At 58.2% G+C, this 13,176-nt stretch overlaps 1 protein-coding gene across 1 annotated transcript; it reads right to left on the reverse strand.

Annotated features, from left to right (window-relative positions):
* Positions 1-2,462: 2,462 nt before the first annotated feature.
* LOC102451720 (matrix metalloproteinase-23-like) lies at positions 2,463-12,778 on the reverse strand. Its single transcript, XM_075938120.1, has 4 exons — positions 11,388-12,778; positions 4,631-4,741; positions 4,331-4,457; positions 2,463-3,503 (listed from the first exon to the last, which is right to left on the reverse strand). Exons 2-4 carry the CDS (start codon positions 4,668-4,670, stop codon positions 3,269-3,271), a joined length of 402 nt encoding a protein of 133 aa, XP_075794235.1. The 5' UTR covers positions 4,671-4,741; positions 11,388-12,778; the 3' UTR covers positions 2,463-3,268.
* Between the last annotated feature and the right edge of the window lie 398 nt (positions 12,779-13,176).

The raw sequence follows: 13,176 nt of genomic DNA on the forward strand, positions 1-13,176 counted from the left end.
GTCCCCGGGCGCGCCGTCCTCCAAGTTCCCGCCAGGGCAAGGGAGGCGCGTGCGCAGTTCGTGAAGCGGGATTGGGGCGGGGTCCAGGGGAGGGCTGGCACAGAGGTCGGCGGGGGGGGGGGTGGAGCCAGGGCGTGGTTGCCGGGGGGCGGGGGCCAGGGCGTGGTTGCCGGGGGGCGGGGCCAGGGCGTGGTTGCCCAGTGAGCTCCGCCCCTTGCTATTGCGGAGCTGGGATTTCAAGCATCCCCCGACATAAGTGACTTGGAGCCACTCAGGGGCTCTGACTTCCTTTGCTGGGGCCCTCGGTGCTATGGGCCTGCCCCACACCATGCCCCCCCCCTTGCTGCTGGGGCCTTCAGTGCTATGGCCTGCCCCACACCATGCCCCCCCCCCTTGCTGCTGGGACCCTCGGTGCTATGGGCCTGCCCCACACCATACCCCCCCCCTTGCTGCTGGGACCCTCGGTGCTATGGGCCTGCCCCACACCATACCCCCCCCCTTGCTGCTGGGACCCTCGGTGCTATGGGCCTGCCCCACACCATGCCCCCCCCCCTTGCTGCTGGGACCCTCGGTGCTATGGGCCTGCCCCACACCATACCCCCCCTTGCTGCTGGGACCCTCGGTGCTATGGGCCTGCCCCACACCATACCCCCCCTTGCTGCTGGGACCCTCGGTGCTATGGGCCTGCCCCACACCATACCCCCCCTTGCTGCTGGGACCCTCGGTGCTATGGGCCTGCCCCACACCATACCCCCCCTTGCTGCTGGGACCCTCGGTGCTATGGGCCTGCCCCACACCATACCCCCCCTTGCTGCTGGGACCCTCGGTGCTATGGGCCTGCCCCACACCATACCCCCGCCTTGCTGCTGGGACCCTCGGTGCTATGGGCCTGCCCCACACCATGCCCCCCCCCTTCCTGCTGGGGCCTTCAGTGCTATGGCCTGCCCCATACCATGCCCCCCCTTGCTGCTGGGACTCTCGGTGCTATGGGCCTGCCCCACACCATGCCCCCCTTCCTGCTGGGGCCTTCAGTGCTATGGGCCTGCCCCACACCATGCCCCCCCCTTCCTGCTGGAGCCTTCAGTGCTATGGCCTGCCCCATACCATGCCCTCCCCCTTGCTGTTGGGGCCCTCGGTGCTATAGGCCTGCCCCGTACCATGCCCTCCCCCTTGCTGCTGGGGCCCTCGGTGCTATGGGCCTGCCCCGTACCATGCCCTCCCCCCTTGCTGCTGGGACCCTCGGTGCTATGGGCCTGCCCCGTACCATGCCCCCCCCTTGCTGCTGGGACCCTCGGTGCTATGGGCCTGCCCCGTACCATGCCCTCCCCCTTGCTGCTGGGGCCCTCGGTGCTATGGGCCTGCCCCGTACCATGCCCTCCCCCTTGCTGCTGGGGCCCTCGGTGCTATGGGCCTGCCCCGTACCATGCCCCCCCCTTGCTGCTGGGGCCCTCGGTGCTATGGGCCTGCCCCGTACCATGCCCTCCCCCCTTGCTGCTGGGGCCCTCGGTGCTATGGGCCTGCCCCGTACCATGCCCCCCCCTTGCTGCTGGCCGGGCGCTGCCTTGCAAGCTGGGTGCCCAGCCAGAAGCACCTGCCCAACCAGCAGTACCCACTCAAGTGTGGCCATACCACACTCCCCCAAGACAGCCTCAAGCCCTCCCTCCTCCCCCAGTATGAGAAACACCACCGTAGGGGCTGCTTTGTCTCTCTGGCAAGCAGCTGCCGTGGTGTGAGGGAAGGAGCAGCCCTTGCTGTTGCAAATCAGGCCTGGGGTCATACTGCAGCCCCATGCTATGGGCACTGAGTTGACTCCTCCGTGGGAGACTGCATGGCTGGGAGCTGGTATCTGAACAGGGTCAAAGGGGCCAGGAAAGGCAGGCAGAAAAATAACTGTGAAAGAGTCTAATGGTATGTCCACCCTGCACAGGATTGTTTGTTTTTTTCAGAAAAATGGCTGGTGGTTTTTTGTTGTTTTTGTTGGTTTTTTTTAAACCTTCCCTTAGATCCACACTGCAATCACATTCTTTTGGGGAAAAAAATCAAAAGAACAGAGGGGCTTTTCCTACATTGGTAAATCTCTTTCTACAAGGAAGAAGACTTTTTCCAAAAGAGTTCTTTCAGAAAAAGGCCTGTGTGGACAGGGAAGAGGGAGCTCTTTTGAAAGAAGAGGAAAAAACACAGGCGCCATAGTGGCCACTCCGTCCATAGTAATCACAGCTTAAATGCGAGATAGCATCCATATTGAACGGATGCTATCTTTCAAAAAAGCAGATGGCTTTTTTTGATGTGCTTTTGCTATGTAAAACAAACATCAAATAGTCTAGTAGCACCTTAAAGACTAACAAAACATGTACATGGTATCATGACCTTTCATGGGCAAAATCTACAAAAGATGAAGTGGGTTTTTGGCCACAAAAGCTCATGATACCATCTACATGTTTTGTTAGTCTTTAAGGTGCTACTAGACTATTTGATGTTTAAGTTTTTCCTGTTACAGACTAACTCAGCTACCCCTCTGAAGCTTTTGCTGTGTAGACGCTCTCTTTCAGAAGTTTTTTCTGAAGATCTCTTCCGGAAAAGTTTATTTTGAAAGAGGTATAGTCTAGACATAGCCTAAGGTACCTTATTTCTTTCAGTAAGTCCTAGGCATTTCACAATCATTTATGAAACCAACAGGCATGGAGAAGGTGGTGAGGAATAGGGATGTAAAATCCCATTTAATTCATTAGTCAGTTAAATATATTGTTAACCAATTAAAAGGCAGGGGAGACCGCTCCAGTTCAGCTGCAGCAGTCCCCACTGCCCACCCTGGGCCAGGGCACCTCACAGGCAGGTGTCCCAACCTGAGCAACCCATGCCTTTGAGGTACCCGGGGCCACCGCAAGCAGAAGCTGCTCTGGCTCAAGCAGGCTCTATCCAAAGTGAGACCCCCACCACCACCTGCAGCAGGTGGGGAGCTGCTCCCACCCCTCTGGTTAACCTTAACTGGTAAGCATCACCTGTTAAGAGCAGGCAGCCGCCGCGCCCTCACCTCTCCCCCAGGAGGAGATTGCTGCCCTGGGCTAGGAATACAGAGCAGCTCTGCCAGCCCGAGGAGTGGGCCAAGGAAAGGAGCAGGCAGCGCTCCTGGCATTGACCCCTCTGCTGTTTGGGCTGCCCTGCTTTGAGGGGGAGGGAGTGAGGAAGAGGTAGGGGAGATGCCAAGTGATGAGCAAGGAGGATGCTGTCCTCACATCCACCGTTACCCAGCTCTCCCTTGCTCTGTGGATCAGGCCCGTGCAATTCCCTGCACATCTGGTTGGCCTGGCTGTTTGTGTGGGGAAGAACCCCTGGCCTTGAGCTTTAGCTGCCAAGAGTTGGCACGGAGGACCCTGCTGGCACGGCGGACCAGGCAGGTATACTGCCCTTCGCTGAACACGGCAGCATGAACACGCAGGGCCTGGCTCGGCAGCAGCTCCAAGCCGGGAACAGAGCGCGAAAGGAGCACCCCATCTTTGTACCAGCTGCAAGAGAGAGGAGGGCAGGACCGTGAGACCCGGGCAGCTGCTGTCAGCTAGCACCAGTGACCCCCATGCCAGCCAGTGAGTGCCAAGGCCTTTCCTTCAGCTCCTGGCTTGCTAGCAGTCTCCTTCCCTCCGCCCAACTCACTCCCAGCCACAGTCAAGATCCGGCCATTTCTCTCTTCCCATCATCACGCTGCTGAACCTGCTACAGGTTGGACGTTGCTGGTCTGGCATCCTTGGGACCTGAGCTGTCCTGAACAAGGGATTTTGCCAGACCAGGGGAGATCAGCCTTGACCTCTGCTAGGGCTCCCCTCCTGGCCCTGGCCAGTGCACTGCACCCCGCCTGCTACCAGAGCTCCACTGCCCCCAGGCCACTGGCAACCTCTACGGCTGGGGCTCTCTGGCCCAGCCAGACCACAGGTGTTGCTGGACCAGGGAGAGTCCCGGACCACAGAGGTTCAGCCTGTAGTCAGAGACCAGGACTTTTATTCACAGAACACAGCGGAGCAGTTTGTTTCACTTGGGTGTGGTCGGGATCAGGGCCCGTGGTTGCTCCTTATTGGAGGGGTGCTCAAGTCTGCACATCCATTGACCCCCCCACACCAACTTTGCCTTTCCAAAGCAGTAGCCTCCCTGCTTCCTGGCCTCCACAGCTGGCAGCATCTGCACAGACACGAGCGCCATCTCCCTCGGAAGGCAGCAGGCAAAGAGATTACTGCAGAGTTCAGCTAGGGAGACCTGGCTTAGTGAGTGCTGGGGAGGGGGGTGTCCATAGATGCAGCAATGCTCTGCATCCCGGAGAGCTCCCAGCTGGATAGTAGCTCACCTGATTTGCAGGTGTGTCCTGGAGGTGTTCAGCCCACAGCGGAAGGTTATGGCTCTGCCTTTGGAGAGGTACTTGGTGTGAATGTGGGGGGGCTGCACTCGTACAGAGGGGGAGGCAGCAGGGAACTCTGAAAGACACACAGAGCAGTGATGCCAAGCCAAGCGGCCATGGCTCCCTTCTGCATGCTGCAGCAGCCTAATAAAGGAGGGAGGGGCATGGGAGGTGCTAGGTGGCGTTTGCTTTGCAGGGGGGAGCTGGTTTCTGTAGCCCACAGCACCAGCAGGGGAGGAGTTCTCTTACCGGAGCAGGAGTTGCAGATTTGGGGGCAATGCCTCTTCATGAAGGCGCACCGGCGCGTGCAGAACCCCTGCCGGGCCCAAGGCTCACACTGCTGCTTCTCATCCACGCAGCCTGCAGGGACAACGCTCGGAGATGGGCATTGCAGAATAGCCACTTCCTCCCACGGGACTTGCCTTTGGTGCAGAAGCAGCCGAGGAATTTGGAATGGAAGAGCCCAGACAGGGTTGGACAGGATTGTCCCAAGCCAGGATGGGAGCCCAGTATCTCCAGCTGCCTCTCTCAGACCTTGTCCCAGGCTTTGGCCTGCACCACCCTGTGCTCACGGCCATCCATGGGTTCAGGCCCCATGACAACTGACGGGGCAGGAGCATGCGGGAAGACGGTGATTTCCGGGCGCTTGCTAAGGAACCAGGGCTACTCTGGCCAAAGATGAGCCAAGGCTGCTCTGCATTCTGGGCTCCCGGCCAGATGCAGCTGGGCCAACAAGGGACTGCGCAGGACAAGGACTCAGCAGAGGGAGCCCTTAGGGGACAGTCCTCTCTTCTGGGGCCAGGCGGCGACTAGACACTGGGCACACATCAGTGCTGGTGCTCCTTGGCATCTCCTTACCGTACAGCCGCCGAACGGCCCAGGCGTCATCCTGGCCAATGCGCCACGTCCTGCTGTAGGTCGCGTTGGGGTGCATGAGCGCACGGACATCCTGCGAATGCCACAGGCCCAGGGCATGGCCGATCTCGTGAGCCACCACCTGGACCAGGTCATTCGGCCAGACTCCTAATAAGCACAAAGCACCCGAGGGAGCCAGGACATGCCGGAGAGCCTGCCCTGGCAGCTCCCAGCACGGAGCCAAACCCAGCCATCGCGGGGCAGGCAGAGGGCACTGGAGCATTGCTCCTGACCTAGCCCAGCCTGGCTTCTCCCTACCCAACTGCAAGCATCCTTACTTGCCGGACACCTGGCAACCCTAGTCATCTCAGGGCACAGGTTCATGCCGCTGGGACTCCCTTGAATGGAACTGGGAGGAGCATGACTGAGCTGGAATCTCTCCCCCTGCACTAGAGCTGCAACGAGCTAGGCAAACAGTCATTTCCTCCTGGCCTGGCCTAGGCAGGGCATGCCGGGCTCCACTGGCAGGGCCCCTGTCTCCAGAGCAGGGGAGGGCAAGAGGAGGCTAGTGAGCTGGATCCGGCCTGTGGCCGCCCCATCCAGCGGCTGCAGACGGTTTAAAGAGCAGGCTTGCTGTGCAGTCTGGGCAGGGAGGGGAAGGCTTTGCACCCCCTAGCAAAATCCCTCCACTCCCATTGGCCAGTTTCTGGCCAAAAGAGCTAAGAAATGTTGCTGAAGGCCGGGGCAGCAAATGAAGCCTCCTCCCTCCCTGTGCTGGAGCGGAGCCACATGAAGCAGCCTGCCCAGCACACAGGCAGGGAACGTGTCTCAGGTTCCTGTAGGGCTGCTGGCTGGGAGCCACCTAGGTAAGCACCTCCCAGCCAGAGCCTGCCTCTGGCAAATCTGCCCCCTCCCCCCAGGCCACCATTCAACCCTCTGTATTCCCTCTCCCCATCTGCTCCAGGTCACAACTCCCCCCTGACCCTGCACCCCTCCCCCAGGCAAGAATCCTCTCCTGCACCTATACTCCTAACCCTGCCCCAGATCATGACCCCCTCCTTCACCCACACTCCCTCCAGCATCCCAGGCCTCTATCCCAAGCTCCCTTCTACATCCCACCTGTCATCCCAGAGCCCGCACCCCTCCACAGAAGTGCAGCCCTTGACCACTTACCAAAATCTTGGAGTGGCCCCCCCATTAAAAATTATTTCCCACACTGTTCTAGTGAGCATTAGCACAAGGCAGCCCCTGCTGGCTGCAGGATGTGTGGACAGCACGCCCCCCTGGAGAGTCCTACTGGGGCACAGGGAGCTGTAGGGGGTGCACTTCTGCTGGGGGGGGAGGGGGAATATAATGCCCTGATCCTCAGGGAGGGGAGCAAGTGGTGAGCCTGGTTGTGCCAACACACCGACAGCCAGTAGCTGACAGCTCCCCTCACATCAGCACTAATTGGCTCCCAGGGGAAGGGCCGGCGGATGGAGGGGAGGACTGCCTTTCCCAACCAGATGAGCAGGGGTGGTGAGCGGGGGAGGCTGGTTAGCAGCGCAGGAAGTGCCTGTGGGGAAAGGGAGCAGAGCCCAGAGGTGTGAAAGCAGGCTCTTTGCTGGCCCGGCCCCTTGCACGTATTACCATCCAAGCAAAAGGTCAACTTCCCCTTGATGAAAAACCTTACCCTATGTAACAAAGATCAGCAACGAACAGGAACAAAAACCAGACCTGAAAAGTTCATGTAAAGTTCGTGCTGACTGTGCCATGCCCAATAAGGCAGAAAAGGGAAAAACAGGAAACCATCTCACCCCCTTACTCCTGTCACTTAACAGACAGGGTCTGCTTGCCTATCACAAAAAGTGCACAAAAGCTTTCTCTATAAAATAGCTTCCCCTCCTGTATCAAATTGAGGAATCCCCAATAAACATTGGAAGGCAAAATATGAGCCAGGTCCGAGGACTGATCACCCGAGGGCCACCTCCCGCTCACCCAACCAAATGAGTTCGTGTCGAGCGTAACGTATCCCAAACATAACAAATACCAAATATGTTGTTATTGGTGTAGTTTGTGTGTCTGTTAAATATTATCTGAAATTGTTTAGCGGTGTTGTTAAGTAAGGGTGTGTCTAGACTACATGCCTCCTTCGACGGAGGCATGTAGATTAGCCAGATCGGAAGAGGGAAATGAAGCCGCGATTAAAATAATCGCGGCTTCATTTAAATTTAAATGGCTGCCCCGATCTGCCGATCAGCTGTTTGTCGGCAGATCGGGGGAGTCTGGACGCGATGCCCCGACAAAGAAGCCTTTCTTCATCGACACAGGTAAGCCTCGTGAAACCAGGCTTACCTGTGCCGATGAAGAAAGGCTTCTTTGTCGGGGCATCGCGTCCAGACTCCCCCGATCTGCCGACAAACAGCTGATCGGCAGATCGGGGCAGCCATTTAAATTTAAATGAAGCCGCGATTATTTTAATCGCGGCTTCATTTCCCTCTTCCGATCTGGCTAATCTACATGCCTCCGTCGAAGGAGGCATGTAGTCTAGACACACCCTAGTAGTGTTAAGAGTTTGAGATAAATGATTAGTCTTATAAGTAAGTCTGATGTAAATGTAACTGTTAATAATCCCTGGGCCCTTGTTAAGAACTATTGGGATTTAGAGAAACCCCAAGGAATTTTCTTTACTGTATTGCATTTTGCTTATTGGTCATTCTAATAATTATTTGGTGCCTACGTATGTAAGAAATTAATAAAATAATAATTTATACGTAGAAGCCCTTTAATAAAAGTTGAAAAGATATTTAGTAATAGTTTGCCTGTTTCTGCGCCTCCCTGGGCTAGCCACATTTCCGAACCTTTTACTTTAAACCACAAGAGGGAGAGAGGCGGTGGGGTGAGTTCTCCCCGGAGAAAGGGCTGGGAATGGGAACAATGGTCCCAGCCCTACTCTGCAGGATGGAGCTGGTGCTTTGGTGCAGAGGATAAGTCACCTGGCCACGGGCAGGACACCCTGCAGATCTCTGGCTGCCTCTTGGTCTGTCATACCTTGTTTCCAGCTGAAGCGCAAGCGGCCCAGGATCCAAAACTCATGGTTGTCTCAATGGATCTCGCCCCGGGGCAGCAGGAAAGCATGGGCCAGCTCCCCGTTCAGCCCATCGAAGCAGGGGTGCAGCGGGGAGAACCAGCAGTCAGTGTGGTTGAAAGTGTAGAAGCCTGCCCAAGACCAGCCAGAGAGAGAGCCTGGAAGCAGCAGGCAAGAAAACTCGCAGGGCAAAGCTAGAAGGGGTGGGTGGGTAATGAGTTTGCTAGAGAGGGGGGAGATGGGGTTGGATGGCCGTGCTAAGTCCATCTGTGACAGCCCCACTTCGGTGCCAGGTGTGTGCGGGGAGGGGCCGTGGGCTTGCCGGGATGCTCTGTGGCCGTGCAGTCTAGCCACAAGGAAGGAGCAAATGGGGATAGCACATGGTCTCCAAGCCCTTGAGATGGCTCCCTGCAGCCCCCAGGGGAGCCATCTGCACCCAGGAGATCGCAGGGCTGAGAAGAGGCAGGGAGAGTCCCTGAGATGGAAAGCCTCAGCCCCCCCCCCTTACCTATAGTGATGTCAGCTGGCTGGGCAGGGGCCACGCGCCGGAAGCTGAGGGGGGAGACGTCGCTCCACATGCGGAAGGCAGTGGCAATGGCTCTTTGTGGCCCCCTTGTTCAGGGTGCTGGGGAACTGCACAATCAGGAGCACAGGCGGGTGACCCACGGCACCAGCGGCTCTTCCATCTCTCCAGCCTCTGCTCTTGGAGCTAAGGCTATGGTGGGACAGGGGTGCACGTGCAGGACGAGCTCAGCTGCTTTCAGCAGGGGGTGATGCACAGGGTGAGACAGGGGGCTCTGCTAGTCCCCAGCAGGGGCACTGTCAAGGCAGGGCAGGAGCCTGGGCAATACCAACAATTCTCAGACTCTTGAGAGCAGAGGCCAGCTCCCATCTAGCTACATGGAAGGGTCCTGTCTCTGCAGCACAGAAACAGGCTGACCTAGGCCAAGAGCAGCAGCAGGGCACAAGGAGCCTGTTCCTAGTATCCCTGGGTACCTCCAGGGCAGGACGTCCTCATGGGACCCAGCACCAGGAGTGTGTGTGTTGGGGGAGGAGGAGGGAAGGGGGCGGAAGAGGGGAGGGGCTCAGCTTGGTTGGCTGAACCCCAGGGCAGGGTTGGATCCCCCAGCAGGCAGAGGCTCTGCTCAAAGAGGCATGCTTGGCTCCCCTTGCCCTCCAGCACCCAGGGGAGCAGATTCTGCACAGAGTCAGGGGGAGGGGTTCCCCCATTTCCTGCAGTGTTCACATCTGGCAAGGACCTCTGGGCATCTGGCAGTCACATGGCTATCATCATGCTAAGGAAGCAATTAGCTCCAGCTGGGAAAAGCTGGTGTCAGCCTCTCCCAAGAGACACCATGCTGGGGAGGGGCTGGGAGCCAGGGGCAGGCTCAGCTATGGCGATAGGTCACCTCCTTAGGCCTCAAGGCCAAACAGCAGCAAACAGGGACACCGAAAGGGCTGGGCTTGCCCCACCGCAAGGGATGCAGTTATGTCATGGGCCAGGCTGGAGCAGGCTTAGCTGAGCTCTGTGCAGGGAGCCCCACATGGGAATAGCGTGGGAGGGGGGGATGGGCGGCTCGGTTGCATCCCTAGCGGCCCTGGTACACTCACTTATAGGTCAGGTTAGCATGGTCCCACTTATAACCAAGCAGCTTGCTGGCATAGCGCCTCCTTCTGCCCACGCCACCTCCTCGTGCGACAGCAGAACCAGGATCTGACCCTTGGGGGGGCTATGGCTCCCATCTGTGGGAAGACGAGTCAGCCCTCACCCCGTGAAGCAAGAGGATCTCAGTCAGGCTTCCACCCCAGCCTGCCTGGTGTTGTACCTGCTGCTAGAGAGCCCATCCCGACCACAGCAGACGCTGCAGGCAACCTCACAGCTCTGCCCACTCAGCAAGAAGGGGCAGAAGGTTTCCAGCCTAAAAGCACCAGGCGCTAGGGCATTGCATGGGGAAATATCCATAGCCAACAGCTGGTACAGGTTAGTAAAGGGTATGGGGCAGAGGACGGAGAGTGGACACTAGAGTTGCCTCTAATTTTTCCATCCCTACGTGGAATAAATTTTATGCGCACCACTGCATGTGACTGCACACCACCAGTAGGAAAAAGATGCCTTAGCTATGGGCGCGCTGCTAATCTGGGTAGCATTGGAATCCAAGTGGCCACACAAGTGCCCAGATCACAGGGAACACTGGTCCTAGCCCAAGTTTGGCAGAACTCCCTGGTCTGAATTTCACCCAGGCGGCCCCCGGGGGAGACTATAGACCCCAGCATGACATCCAGATCGCTCTGCCTGGGAAGTCTAGATAACCCCATGAAAACCAGCTGTGATCTGCTGTTTTAACCCCCCCCCCCCCCCCCCCAAAACCTCCCTGTGCACCAGACTCCGTGGTTTGAGAACCTAGCTGGCAGTATGAAGGTTCCCTCAACACCATAGGCTGCGGATGATTTCACTCTGCAGCTGCCCTTCCCCCAGCCCAAGGCCCGTGGAAATATGGCTCAAAGAGCTGTCCCTGCAGCCACAGGAGCAGGGCAGATGCTGGGCCGGGGGCTCTGCTTTGGAGGAAATTCCTCTGGTTTATTTTGGACTCAGGTCCCAGCTCCGGCCAAGGCTGCAGCTGAGGAAGTGAGGAGAGGAGAGGCTCAGAGGGAAATGGGATGGGAGGCCGGAGATGACAGGAGGCAGAGGTGGCTCCTGTCTGGTCCCAACAGCCTCACACAGCGGCACGCTGGGTAAGAAATCTGGACTCCCCCATTTCCTGGCAGGATTCCCCCGATGCCCTGTCACCCTAACTTTGCTGCTGAGTTCTGTTCCTGCACACCCCGCCCCATAGCCCAGCTCTCCCCTCCCAAGTGCCGGGAATAGCTACCCCCAGCCCCACGGGGAATGCAGAGTCCCGCAGTAGAGGTTTCCCACTCACCCCTCGATCCCAGCCAGCTCCTTGCAAAGTCTGGAACACAGGCAGCAACAAGATGAGCAGCGCAGATCCCCCCCTCCCCCCACCTTCTGTGGGCCCGTGCTCATGGCTGGGCTCAGCAAACCCTTCCCCAAGCGATGGCTCAGGAAGAAGCGCCCCCCCTTACCCGCACGATAGCGGATCCCAGCCAGTCAGCCACTCGCACCCTCTGCCGTGAGCACACACGTCTGTGAGGAGTCCCCACAGCACAGCTGGCTCCAATGCACAGGAACCAAGCAAAGCCCCACTTCCAACGCTCCTGCTTCCCTGCCAGATGCTGACCCCCTTCCCCTCCCCAACTAGAGCTAGCAGGCTGCACAGCTCTGAGACAGACCGATCCTCGCATGGACATCAAACCCAGCCTCTTTCTCCCCGACACTCCAACACTTCTCCCTGTCCCTTTCAGCCTTCTGCATTGCTTGCAATCCCCTCTCCCAGCGCGCTGCTCCAGCCCTGTGCTGCCCCTCCCTTAGTCTGCCAGTGCCCCCTCATGGATGCCCCGAGGATCAACTGATAATTAGGACAGTGGGGCCAGAAGGGAGCCCACACCCTGCATAGTGCAGCCTCCCATCCCCACACTTACCAAGTGGTCATCTAAAAGTTGTCCTCTCCCGGCAACGGGAGCAAGGCCTGGTGAGAAGGTTGAGAGCATGCCCGCCCCGCCCCCTTTGGCCAGGCAGTTGTAGTCCAGGGGTATGGTGACTTTCCAACCCCTGTATTAAGGGCCCAGTCTAGCACACTGCCAGATAGCAATGCTGCAGCTTCCCCGCTGGTTACTGAACAGAACCTCCCCCACATGAACACAGCCCCGGCTTGTGGGGACTCAAAGGAGCCAAGGCAGTCCAGGGAAACCCAGCACATGGAAGGAGTGCTCCCCCCCCAGTCCAGGCAAGGAGACCTAGGTCTTTATCAGGAATTCAGACCCAACGGAGGGGAGCAGGCTCCTGAAAGCTGCTGCCAGACGGCCTGGTTCAGAGCCCAGCAGCGCCAATGGCCCCAGGCTCGGGGGGTGGTGATTAAATGCTGCTCTTGCATGAAATTCTCCCTTTTGGAAAGGGAGTATGAGCCAGCAGCCTGTGAGGTCAGGAGTTTGCACCCAGCAGGCAGATATCAGGGGGCGGGGGGAAGGGGGAGAAAGAGGCAGGAAGGAGGGAGACGAGGCAGCGCAGGATCCTGCTGCTTCAAAAACCACCTCCAAGAAGCTACCCTGGACAACCAGCCTCTGGCTCCAGTTTAAAATGGAAAGGCTGGTGCCAAAAGACAGGAGGCTTCAGAGGGCTGGGAGTGAAGGTCAGGGCTCCTCCTGTTGCTAGGATCATGCAAAAGCCCTTTTCATGGTGTTCAGACTGTCCAGAAGCCATGTGCCAAGGGCAGCAAACCCCAGCCAGGCAGGCAGATTTCACACAGCAAGTCCCAGGCAGAACCGGTACTAGAAAACCAGGCGCTCCTAGCACCAGCTGACTGCTGCTCTCTGCCATGTGGGATGGTGACCTCACCCCGTGCTGCAGTGTTAGAGCAGAGCCGAAAGCAGAAGTCACAGGTGGTTCATCCACCCCCGCAACAAGTATCAAGCTCTTCTGCCTCAAGGAGCCATGGTCACTGGCTGCTTCTGCCAGCCCAGACAGTGGCAATCCCAGAAGGCTTTCAGAGGAGATGAAGCTGACGGCAACAGTTTGCCCAAGTGCACCCTCCACAGCCCACCAGAAGACAGGCTGCTGAGTGAGCTATTCAGCCACAGGGGCTCATGGCCTCAGTCTGCCAGCTGGAGACCACGTTCATACACCACACTAGCCTGGGTGGCCACTGGCGCTGCTAAGCACCGGCCTCTGCCTCACACTGCTCAGCCTGGGGAGCTAGTGGCTCAGTGCCAAACCCAGCTGGCCTGAATGACAGAGTGGGGTCCAAGCCCCTTCACT

Source organism: Pelodiscus sinensis, chromosome 10, assembly GCF_049634645.1.
Source record: "Pelodiscus sinensis isolate JC-2024 chromosome 10, ASM4963464v1, whole genome shotgun sequence".
Classification (NCBI taxonomy): Eukaryota; Metazoa; Chordata; order Testudines; family Trionychidae; genus Pelodiscus; species Pelodiscus sinensis.